The sequence below is a fragment of the Amblyraja radiata genome, chromosome 24 (genome assembly GCF_010909765.2).
Source record: "Amblyraja radiata isolate CabotCenter1 chromosome 24, sAmbRad1.1.pri, whole genome shotgun sequence".
Taxonomy (NCBI): Eukaryota; Metazoa; Chordata; class Chondrichthyes; order Rajiformes; family Rajidae; genus Amblyraja; species Amblyraja radiata.
This window is the reverse complement of record NC_045979.1, coordinates 19,398,527-19,412,508: the sequence shown is the minus strand read 5'-3', so window position 1 is coordinate 19,412,508 and position 13,982 is coordinate 19,398,527. Positions and strand designations below refer to the sequence as shown.

Sequence of the window (13,982 nt, the reverse complement as noted above, 5' to 3'; positions counted from 1 at the left end):
TTTTTTTTTTTGTTTCAATTTGGAATAACAATCTCTAATTGTGTAACTATGGTCTAGCCTTGGAGAATTTAGAGATACAACATTGGAAACGGGCCATTCCAGTCCATGCCAACCAGTGATCACCCCGTACACGAGCAGTATCCAACACATATGGGATAATTTATAATTTGCAGAAATCAATTAATCTCCAAACCTGTGCATCTTTGGAATGTGGGAGGCAACCAGAGCACCCAGCGAAAACCCACATGGTCACAGGAGAACATGCAAACTCCGTACAGACAGCACCCAGAGTCAGGATCGAACCAGGGTCTCTGGCGCTGCAAGGCAGCAATTCTACCGCTGTGCCACTGTGCTGCCCTACAGCACATTCTTCAAAATGTACTGTTATTTTCACCATTTGCCTTCCACTGCATGTTTTTAATGACATTGTATAATGTATCATTCTTTTTATTTAGGGTTATCTACCTGTAAATATGGAAAGAAGGGAAATCACCCTACAGCGAAAGCGGGAAGAGTATTTTGGGTTCATTGAACAATATTATGATTCCAGAAATGAGGAACATCACCAAGATACCTATCGGCAGGTACTGAATGAAATTTAAGCTGCTTTTTCAAACTGCTAGTGCACCAAATTGCCATTGTACTTAAAGATTTTAAAAGAGGCTTCTTTAAAGTAGATGTGCTTAATATAGAAACATTTAAAAAAAAAAGAATTATTCTCTTAAAGAGTGTGCTTTTCATATACCTAAAGCAAATTGAAGAGGTGTCACTGCTCTTATGTAGGCAAAAATGGCTACACTTTGTGAGCTCAAAGCTTTGAAATAAGTGACCAGTCAATATATTTTGGCAGATATTGAATAGGTCCTTAGAAAAACTAATCTGCTCTTGTTCCAATACTGTCACAACACCTCTTTCTTCCACTTGAAAAAGCAGGTAAGGTCCTTGTTTATCTTCATCTGCAAGATGGCATCATTCAATCTCCGAGCACTTGTAACTGCTTCACAGTGTCAGTCTGATTAATGATGCTCCAATGTTGCAGGAGGAGTTAAACATGGACCCTGAACTCTGATGCGATAATTCTAACATTAGTTTAAGCTTTTAAAGAGAGTACTATTAATAAGAAATGTATGCTCTTTGACCACCTCATTTACATAACTAGATTTAGCCTGTTTGTGATATAATGAAAATACACTTTGCAAAAAAGATTTATTTGAAAAATGGTGCCGCAAGGGATTTTATTTGGATAATTAATCAGGATATTTGAATCTTCAGTTATTTAATCAACTACTATTTAAAAAAAAATAAAGTAGACATAAATGCTGGAGAAACTCAGCAGGCGAGGCAGCATCTATGGAGCGAAGGAATAGGTGACGTTTCGGGTCGAGACCCTTCTTCAGAACTTTGCTGTTTTAGTGTCTAGGTTATTTTTCTATTTTTTTTATCTTTCTATTTTTATCTTAACTTGTTTTATTTTAACAATCATTTTTTTATCTTAAGAATAAAGTTCTGATGGATTATTGAGTGGGAGTTGAAAGGGATCCAAGTTGACAGTGAACAAAATGCCCCATTAGCTTAGTCTTCCACTGATTTCAACTGTTAACTTTGTACCCTTCCGAATTTTATGTATTACTAGACCAAGTGCAGACCCGTTGGGTCTGTTCCCCCAACGTGCGGTTGTGGGGGGGGGGGGGGAGGCGGCACGCAGCGTCACACACACTAACTGTCCCCCCCCCCCCCCCCCGCACTCATGCTAATTACCCCCTTGATATTATATTAATATTATTAATTTGCTCCTTTTACCCCATAACCACCCTATCTACTGACGCATAGCCCCCAACTTGCAGTCACATCTAGGGGGGGGGGGGCGGGGGTAGAGAGTGAGGGCAGAGAGAGAAGGGGCAGAGAGAGAGACAGAGACACAGAGAGAGGGGCAAGAGGGATAGGGGGGTGGAGAGGAGGGTGGGTGAGGGGGGAAATGTGGGGGAGGAGAGAGAGAGGGTGAGAGTGAGGGGAAGAGAGGGGGTGCTGAGGGGGGTGAGGTGGGGAGCAGGGAGGGTGGAGGGAAGAGGGTAGGGGGTGTGGAGGGGATGGTGGGGAGGAGGGGGGGGGATGGGGGGATGAGAGGGAAGGGGAGGGGGAGAGAGGGTGGAGGGAAGGGGGTAGGGGTGTGTGGAGGGGAGGGGGTTTAGGGGAGGAATGGTGGGGGAGGGAGGAGGGGGAGGAAAAAGAGGGGAGAGAGAGAGAGGGGGGGAGAGGAGAGGAGGGGGGGAGAGAAGGGGGGAGAGAGAGGAGGGGGGAGAGGAGGGGAGAGGAGAGGAGGGGGAGGGGGGGGAGAGGAGAGGAGGGGGAGAGGAGAGGAGGGGGGGGAGAGGAGAGGAGGGGGGGGAGAGGAGAGGAGGGGGGGGAGAGGAGAGGAGGGGGGGAGAGGAGAGGAGGGAGAGGAGAGGAGGGGGGAGAGGAGAGGAGGGGGGTGAGAGGAGAGGAGGGGGGGAGAGGAGAGGAGGGGGGGAGAGGAGAGGAGGGGGGGAGAGGAGAGGAGGGGGGGGAGAGGAGAGGGGGTGAGAGAGGAGAGGGGGGGGGGGAGAGGAGAGGAGGGGGGTAGAGGAGAAGGGGGGGGGGGGAGAACCTAAAAAACATTTTAGAACCAAAAAAGACACATTCTGCAAGCATTGTAGAACCAAAAGAGACACTTTTTGCAAACATTTTAGAACCAATAGACACATTCTGCAAGCGTTTTAGAACCACTAAGGACACTTACATTTGAGTGGACATGTGTTCAGTGTTATTCACAGCTCAGAGAAACGTGACCCTCTGCCTTCCTCCAGCTTGCAGACACTGATTGAGGCACACCACTTCCTGGTTTTATAGTCCCTCCCCCCTGCCGCCAGCAGGGGCAGCAGAGAGAAAGGGGAATTTTGTAAAATCATTAATATCTCTGTCATTTTTCATCGACGGGAAAAATCCTCGGCACACATACGGCGGAGGGGGGCTCTGGCCAAAAATGACGGCCGTAGGTGGCGGCGTTCTCTCGGAAATCGCAGCACAGATGGCCAAAACCGGTCAAGAACAGACTTTTAGTAATATAGATTACTGGGCAGTGCATATTAAGAATATAATTTATTGGCTGGATAGTTCTACCCAACAGACAGAGTGGATAAAAATGGAGAAAGAGGATTGTCGTCCTTGTAATATAGGAACGATCCTCTTCTCCCCGAAAAAACTGAATAACACAATATATAAGAAGAACCCAATTATATATGGTACAATAAGAATTTGGAAACTAATAAAATTATCTTTAAAATTAAGAAATTTATCATTGTTAATGCCAATAGCGAATAACCCTTTATTTAAACCATCTCTTATTGATAAAACATATAACCAATGGGAAAGTCTCGGAATTAGAAGGATGGGGGATATGTACGAAATGGGAAACCTACTATCATTCCAACAATTAGAATTAAAATTTAAACTGAAAAACAACCAATATTTTAAATATCTTCAGATTTGCGATTTCATGAAAAAATATATACAAGGATATCAAAAAATAACTCCTGAATTATTGGAAGAAGCAATGAATATTAAAGCTGACACAAAAATTAATATCATATTTATATAATAGTATTCTAAATATAGACCTACCATCGACAGAGGTACTTAGAGAAGAGTGGGAACGGGAACGGGAACTAATGATAAAAATTACGAAGGTTACATGGGAAAAGTACTTGATATATATTCACAAATGTTCGATGAATGTAAGACATAATCTAATTCAATTTAAAATTTTACATAGATTATATTATTCAAAAACAAGATTGAACAAATTTTAACCAAATTTTATCCAAATCCAAATATGTGATAAATGTCTATCCCAAAATGCAACTATAACACACTCCTTTGTTTCCTGCATAGAACGTTATAGATTTTGGAGTGATATTTTCGAAATATTTACAAAATTATTCAAGATAAGAATGGTACCTAATACTGAAATGATTATATTTGTAGTAATGGAAGATGGGAATAAATTGAACACATCTCAAAATTTATTTTTTAACTATGGTTTAATAATAGCAAAAAAATTAATACTTAAATTTTGGAAAAATACATCAATACCATCGCTTAAAATGTGGATTGCAAGTATGTTGGACACCGCACATCTTGAGGAAATGCGATTCCTCCTAATGGATAAATCAGACCAATTCATAACGAGTTGGTCCCCATTTGTCGTCTTTTTGGAATCATATGGTGCAACACAATTGTAAAAACTAACTGTTTCAGGACTGGACGAGGGATGGTCAAGATTATAAACAATGATCTCCTTACCTTTTAAAAAAAAAAAAATTTTTTAATGTCTTATTCTCTTTTTTCTATTTTCTTTTCCTCAACTTTCTTCACTCATTCGTCTTTTTTTCTTTTTCATCACACACTATATCTCACGCCTTTCTATCCTTTACTATCTAATTTCTTTTTCTTATTCTCATCTTTCTTTATTATACCAAAAAATAAAGCTGTACATAAAATGTATTATGAAAATATATATTAGGCACTTTGGTGCCATATGACTGTACTTGCTTCTAATAAAATAAAATATTAAAAAAAAACTAAAAAAAACTTTGTACCCTTTGTATCATGCTTCACACCAAGGTTTAGCAAATTCATGCTTGATGCAGTGCATCAAGATTTAGCTAGATTTTTAAAAAACTACAAGTTGTTAAAGATTTGTCAAGAGACATTCTACCTTCATGAAACACAAGTAATAATTATTTTGCTCAACTACTGATATAATCTAACTTTACCTTTCTGTTCACAGATTCACATTGACATTCCTAGAACTAATCCACTCATTCCCCTCTTTCAACAACCTGCTGTTCAAGAGGTGAGCATGTCAATACACACTGTACATTTAATATTACTGGGTCAGGGTTAAAACTGAACCCCAGAAGTAATAGATTTGAGATCAGTTGCACAGAAGATCCATTTGAAAAAATATAACCTCATTATATATTTCGCAGAGTATATTTAAATAGCATAATTTTTTCTTTAAATATTGAGAAATATGCTATTGTGTTGGGATCATGTTGGTTGTTCCTTTGTGGGTCAATACGGGAGGAAAATGAGATGTGTGTACCTTTGCCATTATGTACTTAAAAGCTATCAAGGCTTTGCCTCAGAACATTCTTGCATTTGAATATTAAATTTTCATGAAAATTATAGCACAGTAAAACAGGCATATATTGTATGTTAGTCGATTCATCTTTATTGAGACTTTTGTGTGTACATAAATTCTCATCAGATCAGACAACATCTTGATCCCTCCTCTCTCATTAACTACCGCCCAATCTCAAACCTCCCCTTTCTTTCAAAAACACTGGAGCGTATCGTTGCGTCGCAACTTCATTCCCACCTCCTTGCGTATAACCTACTTGAACTCCTCCAATCTGGCTTTCGCCCCCTCCATAGCACAGAAACTGCTCCTCAAAGTCCTCAACGACCTCCTCAACTCTGCTGACACTGGTTCCCTCAACATCCTCATCCTCCTCGACCTGAGCGCAGCCTTCGATACAGTGAACCATAACATCCTGCTCACCAGACTCAAAGACCTCGGCATTGAAGGCTCTGCACTCAGCTGGCTCCGTTCCTACCTTTCCAACAGATCCCACTTCATCTCTCTCCACAACCACACCTCTGCTATAGCCACAGTCACTCAAGGCGTTACACAAGGCTCCGTACTCGGCCCCCTCCTCTTCATCATCTACATCCTCCCCCTTGGTCAGATACTCTGCCACTTCAATCTGGACTTCCACTGTTACGCTGATGACACCCAGATCTACCTAGGCACCAAATCCCCCCACAACCCCCCCCTCTCCCATATCAACTCCTGTTTGTCAGCTATAAAAACCTGGATGCAACATAATTTCCTCAAACTCAACAGCGATAAGACAGAATTCCTCCTCATAGGCTCCAAAGCCACACTCAGCAAAATCAATAACCCCACTCTCACCATCGACGGCACCACTGTCTCCCTATCTCCCCAGGCCCGCAACCTTGGCGTGATCTTTGATTCCACCCTCCCCCTTGAGCCTCACATCTGCCATGTCATTAAAACCTCCTTCTTTCATCTCCGCAACATCGCCAAACTTAGACCCTCTCTCACACCGCCCGCTGCTGAAAGACTCATCCATGCCTTCATCTCCTCCCGACTGGACTATTGCAACTCACTTCTCCTTGGCATCAGCTCCACCTACATCAACCGACTCCAACTGGTCCAGAACGCAGCCGCCCGACTTATCACCCATACCAAATCCTGGCATCACATCACTCCAGTCCTCAAACAACTTCACTGGCTTCCCATCTCCCACCGGATCACCTACAAAATCCTGATCCTCACCTACAAAGCCCTCCACTATCTGCCCCCCCCCCCATATCTCATTGACCTCCTCTCCCCCTACCAACCCTCACGGTCCCTCAGATCCACATCAGCCGGTCTCCTCTCCATCCACAAGTCCAACCTCCGCAGTTTTGGGGACAGAGCCTTCTCCAGGGCAGCTCCCAGGCTCTGGAACTCCCTCCCCCAACTGATCCGCAATTCCGTGTCCCTCACCATCTTCCAGTCTCGCCTCAAGACCCAGTTCTTCACCTCTGCCTATCCTTAGCCCCACGTCCCCGTCCCTTTTCATCTGTGCATTAATTGCCTCGTACTGTGTTTTGTATTGAATTCTGTCTTTACTTTGTGTACTAGTCACGTCTCTACTATTTATTTCATTCCCCTTACATGTTTTTCCTCTACCTGCTCAATTTTTGTAAGGTGTCCTTGAGACTCTTGAAAGGTGCCCATAAATAAAATGTATTATTATTATTATTATCTGGGGGGAAGGAAGCAAAGTTAATTTTACAGGTTGGTGATGTTTCAGGTGATAAAAGGTAATCAACCTGAAACATGAGTTCTGTTTCCCCCTTTATAGATGCTGCCTGACCTGAGTATTCCCAACATTTTTTGGTTGTAAAATTGTTTAACGAGATTCAATTTTTTTCCCAAACGTAAAATAACTTTTCTCTCTGTAACTGCAATGCTACAATGCTGGAACACTATATTTTACACTCTGGTATTTCTCTCTTTGCTCTACCTGTTGTCAGTGTCTGTGGCTTGATTGTAGTAATTTATAGTATCATCTGATTTAACTGAATAATACACAAATAAATGCTTTTCATCGCATCATGGCATAACTGACATTAAAAAAACAAACCAAATAGTAAGGGGGTTGTGCATGGAGTGTGAGAACACCAGAGAAGTTTGGATTATTCTATTCTCCATTTTCGCACATTGTCAAGCATACGCATATGTCACTGTAACTTCATTTATTGTTATGTGTGCGGTGTAACAAAAAAGATATATGCACTTTTGTTATTTGTTAAAGCAGTTAAGCTGTTGCTTCCTACCTTCTTAATTTGGAAAAGCAATCTTCTAGTTTGCAATGGCTACATCATCTGCTGATGTACCGCCTCTTAATTGCTTTTGTTCCCATTATTGCTGCATTCCTGATTCTACTGGCTCCTCAGGCAAGACACTGCTTTTCTTTTCGAGGCAGTCAACATCACACCAATTTCTGAAGATGCTGTCCTGAAGCTAATTGTCCAATTTCATTCTGTAATCAGCACGGCTATAACATTCAGATACGGTCCTCAATAGGAGTTGAAGTTACTTTCTTTCTTTTTGAAACAAGTACACTGCAAAAACCTTAAAAACATACTTGATCAGATTATTACATTGGTTACGAAAGTGCTTCCCCCCCCCCCCCCCTCTCATATAGGCAGCAGATGCCACATCAAGAAAAAAAACACTTTTAGATTCAGAAATTGAGTGTTCCTGACTTTCGCATAAACAATTCCAGGTAAAAGGCAAATTTGGAATTAGTGTTATGTAATGAACCAGATTTGATAGGGAACCCAAGGTAAAGAAACCATTAGGAGGTAGCGACCACAACATGATAAGTTTTAATCTGCAATTTGAGAGGGAGTAGGTAAAATCGGATGTGTCGGTATTGAAGCTGGGCAAAGGGAACTACAGAGGCCTGAGGGGGGAGCTGGTCCCAAAGGGACCTTAACAGGTGGAACAGCAATGGCAGGAATTTCTGGGAATAATCTGGAAGATGCAGGATCTTTTCTTTCCAAAGTGGAAGAAAGATTCTAGGGAGAGAAAGAGGCGGCCGTGGCTGAGAAGGGAAGTCTAGGACAGTATAAAGCGAAAAGAGAAGGCGTATAACATAGCAAAGATTTGTAGGAAGCCAGAGGATTGGGAAGCTTTTAAAGATCACCGGAGAGTAACGAAAAATAAAATACGAGGAGAAAAGATGAAATACGAAGGTGGCACCGATCATAGTTGCAGCAGGTCGCCGAAAATGTTCAAAATGTTGAAAATCCAGCGGCGATCAGAAAAAGGTACGACTCTTTGGGCCACTACTCATGACCAAACAGGCGTCACCCCGTGACAAATGGGACAGGCCCTTAAGCTAGTCAATAATATGAGGCTAGCAAGAGTTTCTTCAGTTATATAAAGAGCAAGAAAGAAGCAAGAGTGGACATTGGACCGCTGGAGAATTATGCAGAAGAAGTGATAATGGGGAATAAAGAAATGGCAGAAGAATTGAATAACTTTTTTGCATCGGTCTTCACAGTGGAATACACCAGCAACAAGCCTGGAATTCAAGGGAGTCGGGGTGGAAGTTTGTGGAGTGGCTATTACCAGGGAAAAGGTGCTTGGGAAGCTGAAAGGGCTGAAAGTGGATAAGTCACCTCAAATAGATATAAATTATATCTAATCTAATCTAATGCCACCTCTTTCAGAACCCTAGGGTGGACTGCACCCTAGGGTTCTGAAAGAGGTGGCATTAGATTAGATTAGATATAATTTATTGCCACACAGCCAGGCTGCTGGAAATTTGGGTTGTCTGCAGCGATACAATAATAAAGAACACACAACCACAATAAAACTGTAACACAAACATCCACCACAGCATTCATCACTGTGGTGGAAGGCACAAAATTTGGCCAGTCCTCCTCCATTTCCCCCCCGTGGTCAGGACCAGAGTCCAGAGTCAGTCCAGGATTGGCTCTTCCTCACCGGAGACCGCGGCTTTAAGTTGTTGTAGGCCGCAGGCCGGCGGTCAAGATTTAAAGTCCCCGCCGCAGCCAGAAGCACCGTAGACTGCAGGGCCGGCGGTCGAAGCTCCCCTCCAGGGGTGATGGTAAGTCCAAGCCGGACCCGCGGTAGAAGTCGGCCGCGGGCCGGCAGTGATGGCTTCTTCTTCCCCCGGGTCCCCAACGTGAGATCCCGGGCTGTAGACGCCGCACCAGCTGGAGCTCTGCAGACCGCGGCTTCAGGCTGCGACTTCAGGCTGCCGGCTGCCCCGGGTCAGCGAAACGGAGCGCTCCCCTCCAGCGAGCCCCAGCGAGGGCTCACCCGCTCCACACCGAGAGTCCACGCTGCGCCCGCCGCTGAAGCCCCGGGCGCGTCTCCGGGAAAGGCCGCGTCGATCCTTGATGTTAGGCCACGGGGGAGGCGACCTGGAAAAACTCGCCTCTCCGTGGAGGAGGCGACCGAAGTGGTTTCCCCCACACCACCCCCCACATAAAACGCACAAAGAAACATTAAATACAGACTTTAAAACATACTAAAAAAATAAAAAAAGGTTGAAAAACTGACGAGCTGCATGACATGGCTGCTGCCAGAGCAGCGCCCCCTACAGAACTCAGAACATTAGAGATTGTGGAGGCATTGATAGTGATATTTCAGGAATCACTAGAGTCAGGAGTGGTCCCAGATGATTGGAAAATTGCCACTATAACCCCGCTGCACAAAAATGGAGTAAGGCAGAATAGTGGGAACTATAGGCTGATTAGTTTGACTGGTGGTTGGTAAGATTTTAGTCCATTGTTATAAAGGATGAGGTTACAGAGTACTTTGAAGTTCACGATAAAATAGGCCGAAGTTAGCATGACTTTGTGAAGGGGAGGTCTTGCTTGACAAATTTGCTGGAATTCTTTGAAGAAGTAAATAACAGGACAGACAAAGGAGTCAGAAGATGTTATTTACTTAGATTTTCAGAAAGCCTTTGATAAGTCAAGTCAAGTCAAGTCACATTTATTTATATAGCACATTTAAAAAAACAACTCGTTGGCCAAAGTGATTTACATTTGTTATAAGAATAGCACAACAAAACAAACTACATACATATATACATGTAGCCCTCACTCAGAGGGCGCCAGGTGATAAGGTGCCACATGTTATCAATGGGGAAATACTAGCATGGATAGCAGGTTGGTTGGATGGCAGAAGACAAAGGGGGCTTTTTTCTGGTTGGCTGCCAGTGACTAGTGGAGTTCCGCAAGGATAGGTGCTGGGGCTGCTTCTCGTCACGTTGTAGGTGGGTGGCGCGACTCACGTCGCAGCGGCCTCTGCAGTCCGTCCGTCTTTTTATTATTTTTTGTCTCGTTGAATGTAGTTTTTATTTTTATTTTTTGTGTATGTGTGTGGGTATGTGTGTGGGGGGTGGGGGAAACTTTTAAAATCTATCCCCTGCACGGAGAACCCGACCTTTTCTCTGTCGGGTCTCCGTTGTCGTTGGGGCCTAGCACCGGGGAGCGGCCTCCAGCAGGAACGACCTGAGGCTCCAGTCGCGGAGCCTGCGGACCTACTCACCATGGCCGAGTTCGGAGCGGGAGGAGCGGTGGTGGCGCGCTGCTGCGACCCGACCCTGGGGATTCGGAGGCTCCAACCGCAGGTCCGGTGGAAAGTGACACCGGGAGCCCGCGGGTCCCTGCTGGGAGACCGCTTTTCGGGGCTTCCGCAACGGCTACTTCACCAGCCCGAGTTGCGGGGTTGAAGAGTACCTGGAGCGGGGCCTTACATCATCGCCCGGCGTGGCTTGGAATGGTTGTGGGACTTTGCTAGCGCCCGCCGGGGGCTCCAACAACAAGACCCGGAGCGTGGCCTTGCAACACCCGGCGCGGCGTTAATGGCCGCGGGGCAATTACCATCGCCCGCCGGGGGCTTTGACTTTGACTCTGACATCGGGAGGGAAATGGGAAGTGCAGGGGAGAGATAAGTCTTTGCCTTCCATCACAGCGAGGAGGAGATGCGCTGTGATGGATGTTTGTGTAAATTGTGTTGTGGCTTGGTTCTTTTTTGTATGTATGACTGCAGAAACAACATTTCGTTTGAACCTCAATGGGGTTCAAATGACAAATAAATTGTATTGTATTGTATTGTATATTAATGACTTGGCCAAGGGGGTGGAAGGCTCTGTAGCAAAGTTTGCGGATTATATGAAAATAGGTGGAGAGGGGCAGGTAGTGTCAAGAAAGCAGGGACTCTGCGGAAGGACTTGGACAGGTTGGGAGAGTGGGTAGAGAAGTGGCAGATGGAATATAGTATAGCAAAGTGTGGAGTCATGCATTTTGGTAGTAGGAATAAAGGTATCGAATATTTTCTAAATGGGGTGAGTATACAGAAATTGGAGATGCAAAGGGACTTGGGAGTTCTGGTGCAGGATTCCCAAAAAGTTAATCTGCAAGTCGAATTGGTAGTAAAGAAAGCAAACTCAATGCTAGCATTTATTTCAAGAGGGCTTGTATACAAAAACAGGGACGTAATATTGAGGCTCCATAAAGTGTTGGTAAGATCGCATTTGGAATATTGTGAGCTATTTTGGGCACCATATCTGAGAAAGGATGTGCTGGCTCTGGAGAGGGTCCAGAGGAGGTTTACAAGAATGATCCCAGGAATTAGTAGGTTAACCTATGATGAGCATTTGTCAGCACTGGGCCTGTACTCACTGGAGTTGAGAAGATGAGGGGAGACCTCATTGATACATACAGAATGGTCAAAGGCTTAGATGGTCGACATGTATAGGATGTTTCCACTGGTGGGACAATTTGTGCTGGGCCTCACTCTGACAATGGAGGAGGGCCAGGACAGAAAGGTCAGATTGGGAATGGGAGGGGGGAGTGAAAGTGCTGAGCAGCCGAGAGATCAGGTAGGTTAAGGTGGACTGAGCGAATGTGTTCAGCGATTTCATTCCTGCACATAGTGTGAATGGGTGATCAGTATGGTCTCGGTGGGCTGAAGAGTCTGTCAAAAATGAATATTTCTGATAGCTTGAGGCCATGCTTGCCTTGGGTAAACTTGAAGTTTTCTAGTTGATGGGTTAACAAGAGCAGTAAAAGACAGAGACAGAAAAGGAACATAAAAGCTGTGCGATGAAGAGATGTGAGAAATGCCTGGCTGGTCACGTTTTGTGAGTGAAGTGGGAGAAGAAACACCGACTCGGCTACCATTACAAATAGATAACTCGCAGCAGAACTGCCCGATTCTTGAGAAAAGGAGTTACTTGAATCTGATATTGTGCCTGGAGGACTGCAACATGCTTGGGCAGAAGGTGATGTTCCTTATGCTAAGCTGTCACCCAGTCTGTGTTTCGTTTCTTCAATGAAAATGAAACTTTATTGAGAGCACAGTGTAATGGAAGAACTGCAAGCAAATTGCTGCTTCATCTGTAAAAACTCTTTGGGTCCCTAGATGGTGGGAAAGGAAGAGGTGCAATGACAAATGGTGCATTTCCAACAGTACTTTGGTAAAGTTCCTGGTAAGGTGCCATGAGAAAGGGAGTGTCTGACAGAGATGGGAGAACAGGAACAGTCCTTTTGGAATACTGGAAGGGGAGGAGATGTCGGGTGCTAGATTTGTATTGAAGGTACTGGAACTTGGGAAGGATAATCCATTGAATGCAGTGGGGTGGAAATCGGGAACAGAAGAACTCTACCCTTGTTCAGACTGTGAGCAAAGGTGCATGGAATATCTAAGTTGCTTTTCAAGGGTTCTGTTAACAGTGGTCGATAGAAAGCCACAGTAGTGGTAGAAGGAAGTAATCTCAGAGGCCCCTGATATGAGGGAGATGGAGGGGGATATGAGAATGGAATGTGTTTTTTTACGGGAAGCAAGATGGGAGGAAGTCCAAGTTCAAGTGAGTTTATTGCCCTGTATAGGGCAATGAAATTCTTGCTTTGCTTCAGCACACAGAACATAGTAGGCATTTACTACAAAACAGATAAGTGTGTCCATATACCATAATATAAATATATACACACATGAAGATAGTAGTTAGAGTCCGTGAGCTTGCATGTTTGTATATTTATCTCTCACCTCTTCCCTGAGATGGGAAGATTCATAAAGGGAAAGGATGATTAAGTGGTGTACTGTGTTGGGAAGATTAAGAGATTGTGTTGATGACAAGCGTAATTTACAAGAAAAGTGATTAAACTTTCAAACTCTAAAGCTGGTTAATAATTTTGCATGAAATTCTGCACCTCGATAATAAAACGTGCATGACATTGTCTGCAGTCTTTCATTTTTGTCACCCTTTTATAAGCTGAGCAATTCCAATGTTTGATGTCTGAAGAAGGGGTCTGAAACATCACCTATTACTTTTCTTCAGCATTTTAGTCTATCTTTAGTAGAAACCAGCATCTGCAGATCTTTCCGACACATCAAAGTTTGAAATCCCATGAATTTGATATAATAGTGGCTTCTTTGTAAATTGTTTCAAAATGACATCCCTAACACTTCCTTCGCACCATAGATGCTGCTGCACCCGGAGAGTTTCTCCAGCACTTTTGTCTACCATCCCTAACATATACCCTGACATCCTGCTGAAATTCATGACGTGTTGAATTTTAATTAAAGGAGTGTTGTAATAGCGATGTTACTTTGAGACAAATTATGGAGTTGGTGGAATCTGTCCCTCCCCTCAGGCAATGTCCAACAGAGTGCTTTAGATTCAAATTAGAAAAATGTTGATATCTTCCTTGCACGAAGGGAGGTAAATAAATCAAAATACATGATTCTTATAATGTATTTACACAGAAGAATATGCCAAGAGGGTAATTAGAAATGCTATTAAATCATGGGATAATGTTCTGTTACTGAGGAG

The 13,982-nt window shown here is 43.8% G+C and overlaps 1 protein-coding gene across 5 annotated transcripts in view; it reads left to right on the top strand.

Moving 5' to 3' along the window:
* Positions 1–13,982, top strand: part of tbc1d22b (TBC1 domain family member 22B) — a 209,028-nt gene that overhangs the window by 89,903 nt on the left and 105,143 nt on the right. For all 5 annotated transcript variants that reach the window (XM_033042544.1, XM_033042547.1, XM_033042543.1 and 2 more), the window contains 2 exons: positions 456–584; positions 4,808–4,873. In XM_033042544.1, the coding sequence (XP_032898435.1) occupies positions 456–584; positions 4,808–4,873 (195 nt within the window). The remainder of the gene's footprint in view (positions 1–455; positions 585–4,807; positions 4,874–13,982) is intronic.